The 3,364-nt window shown below is 53.4% G+C and overlaps 1 protein-coding gene across 2 annotated transcripts in view; it reads right to left on the minus strand.

The window, feature by feature from the left end:
• The window catches only part of CAMKK1 (calcium/calmodulin-dependent protein kinase kinase 1, alpha), a 40,280-nt gene that overhangs the window by 36,760 nt on the left and 156 nt on the right, over positions 1-3,364 (minus strand). Inside the window, exon 2 of one of the 2 annotated variants that reach the window (XM_010135527.1) lies at positions 2,997-3,352. In XM_010135527.1, coding sequence (XP_010133829.1) covers positions 2,997-3,352 — 356 coding nt within the window. Of the gene's footprint in view, positions 1-2,996; positions 3,359-3,364 lie in introns of both variants that reach the window. The other variant, XM_010135526.1, reaches the window with a different exon arrangement.

A 3,364-nucleotide genomic window follows, 5' to 3' on the forward strand; every position in this document is an offset into this window, starting at 1 on the left:
ATGTGGCTGGAAGGAGAAGCCCACGCTGCACCGGAGCTCGGTCCCTGCCATGGTCCCACCCGGGTTTACCTTTGTGACCTTATGAAGAAAACTGGGCAGCTCCTGCAGACTGGAGGAGCAGGAGAACTGGACCAGCCCAGCGCCGAAGCGCTGCCTCTCACAGCTCTTGACACCAGTTGGCCAGGCAAGCAGGAGGCCTATGATAAAGATCTGGAAATCCAAGGAAAGAAAAGCCAAAGCAGTGATTTATTTTCCATGCCTCTGGGATAAGCCATGGATATCAAGTGTAGGAAAATTCCCCCCGTCTGCTCCTCCTCCTCCCCACATGCTCAGGCCAGCAGCAGCTCTGAGGAGGGAGAACGCACTGGCCGGACTCACCCTCTCCACTCCTGCTAAAGCACACGCATGGCCCCAGTCCACTGCCGTGATGCCCAGGGCCACCTATCACAAAGCACGCCCCTTCCTAGGCCTTTCGCTGTCCTTACAGGACACGGATACTGTCCCTTATAAGCTGGGAAGCTGAGGCAGAGTTCTGGAGAGCACCACTGCGAGGGCACCCGCCTCTGAACCCACAGCTCCTGTCTGGGCTCTCTTCCCCCTGCTGTCACAGCAGCTCTCCATTAACATGAATGATGGTTTTTAATGAGCAGGGCTTTGTTAGGCTCCTGGGCTGTTCCAGAGCAGGGCTCTAAGTAGTAATATCAAAGTGACCGTTAGAAGCGCAGTACAGCGTAAAGAATTGCTGCAGGGGCAGGGAAATGAAGGGCTCTGTTCCTGAACGTCAAACCAAGCATTTCCCACCCCAGGGCAGTAACTGTTGCTCCCCAGAATGTAGATGCTGAGGGACTGGATGGAGCATTTGTAATTTGCTTGCAGATGGGAATGTGCTAGTCACACTCGACTGCAGGTACTTTGAAGCAGATTTCAGACAAGCCTCACTCCTGGCACAGTCAAAGGGCTGCAGGATGGGAGAGCTGGCACACAAGTCACGTCCGCTTCCAAGAAGTGGCTCCTCTCCCTCCCTCTTGCCCTTATTGAAGCATACGGCTGCTGTCAGAGAAGCTGCAGGCTCTGCAGTGCACCTTCCATAGAGAACCTCTTATCGGCTGGGGATGCCCCGACCCACCTCACAGCTATTGTGACCCACCAAACTTCCCAGGGGACAAAGGGTGATTTGCCCGGGCACAGCACCCATCTGTGCAGATGTGCAAGGGGAAAGCACCCACTTTTCAGGAGGGAAACACTAAGCCACACAGATGTTAAGCTCCAGGTCACCTGGAGCCACACTGGCAAGTCTAAACGCCAGTGACTGGGGTCCCTGGTGACACACGGCAGGACCACGGTGGGATTTAGGCATCATGTCTGGAAGCACCACGGTTCCCAAGAGCAACACACCAGCACAGTGGTATCGGCAGAGCCATGTTCAGCAGCATGTTCTCCATCAAAAGGAAGAGGCAGACTGTAACTGCTCCTGAGCCACTGGCTGCTCTGTCCCACTTCATTGCCCAGGCACAGCAGTAGAGGTGAATTCACAGGTGAGAAATGCTGTACTGCCAGTTCTAGAGGAAAAAAGACTGAAAATGCTCATGGAAAGGGCCTTTCCCTCACTAGAACAAGGCTCATGGTCACAACATGAACCAGAGGCTTCTCCTGGGCTCATCTCCTCCAGCACCAGGGCAGGAGATGCAGCTCTCCCCTCAGGGTAAGGCCAGCAGGTTCATGCCACCACTGTTCCTCTCTCAGCATGCTGCGTTCTTCTCTTACAGCACCTCCGAGTGAGGCCGTGGAGTTGTGGCACTCACAGACTCCCCCCACCCCTCCCTCCGCCCTGCTCCATTACCTACGAGCAGAAACACAAGTTGAATGTGACTGGGAAACAAATGCAGTCTGGAGGAAAATGGCAAGGCATGGAAAATTTGTTTCTCCTCCACAAATAGCAGATACAAATCTCAGGAAAAGGCAGAGCCTGGGCTTGGGGGATGATTCAGGTATGAGACCGTGTGTTTTCCCAAAGCAGCTGCCAGCACCACTGCGACGTTCCCTCTCCAGTACACTCTAGACAGCCCATTCCCTTCTCAAAAACCTTCCTCAGCCAGCAGCATGCTACGAACCATTCTGGCTTCAAGAAACACCCACTTTATGGCACCCCCATCATGCCTGGCTTTCAAAGAAAGCCCTGCCACGCTCCCCTCCTTCAAGGGTGCTGCTGCAAACTCAACATCTTCAGCACAGCGCTGGGCAGCGTGGGCCAAGCAGCCCCTCTCTCCACTCCCCATAATGGCACAGCACAGGGAACTGCATCCAGCAGCTGCTTCCGTCAAGGCACTTGCCCACTAAACAGCATGTTACAGCTCTGGGACAGGGCTGAGCCCAGGCCTGGCACCAGGGGAGCAGCCGCAAGACAGGCGGCAGGAGCAGCATCCTCTGAAGCTGAGGAGGGTCACAGCCCTTGGTGGCCACTGCTGTTACAAACGCTTTAAAGACAAAGGAAGATCCTGGCAGGAGCAGGAAATGCCAGTGCATTTAAGCTCTTTATAAAATTAAATCATGCCTTTAATGATGGCAAAACACAATAGGAAATACATAATCTCCAGAAGCTTAAATCCATAAAACACCATCGGCAAAGCTGCTGTGACTGACAGACTCCCAAAGGACACAAACAGCAGGGACATGACAGCACTGGGCTGCAGCCCTTTCTCTGAGCAGCCTGAGCGGCTTTCTGCGTGCTGCCGCTGCACAGCACGGGGCCCAGCCCCCAACAGGACCACGCCAGGCAGGTGAGGGCTGAAAGAGCCAGTCTGGACCAGGGCTAGAGCTCTGAGAGATGGACGTGAAGACGTTCAGCCATTCCGAGCTAATCCAGTCCCTGGTTTTAGGGATTATTTTCCCCCTCAGAAAAAGCAGTGCTTTCAGATCTACTGCTCCAAAAACACGTAGACTCCCATTACCATTAGCCAAGACTCACCTTAACGCCACAGTTACAGGGGAGAACATACCTCAGAATCGGATATGGAGACCCGATTGGACTCTATTGTCGGTCTCCTCATTATACGTGGTGATGGCCCTGTGGCATAAGGACCGTAACCTGTTGGAGAAGCCAAATAACCTCCTGATGATCTTTCCTGAAGAGACAACTTCCTACTTGATAGGACGGGTCTAGTGAGAGGTCTCTTGGCAACATGCTTCCCGTGAGCATCTTCTGACTGTTGGGAAGGCAGAAATTCATTCACTCCCACGTCACTGTTGACTCCATTTCTTTGGATGTCTCTTACGTTATCAGAAAAGACTGCATCATTTTCTTCAGTGTTGTCTTCACCGTTTTGGTCACTTCTGTCTGGGCCAACAGCCACATCTATGGCTGCAG

This window comes from Buceros rhinoceros, unplaced genomic scaffold, assembly GCF_000710305.1.
Source record: "Buceros rhinoceros silvestris isolate BGI_N320 unplaced genomic scaffold, ASM71030v1 scaffold15054, whole genome shotgun sequence".
Taxonomy (NCBI): Eukaryota; Metazoa; Chordata; class Aves; order Bucerotiformes; family Bucerotidae; genus Buceros; species Buceros rhinoceros.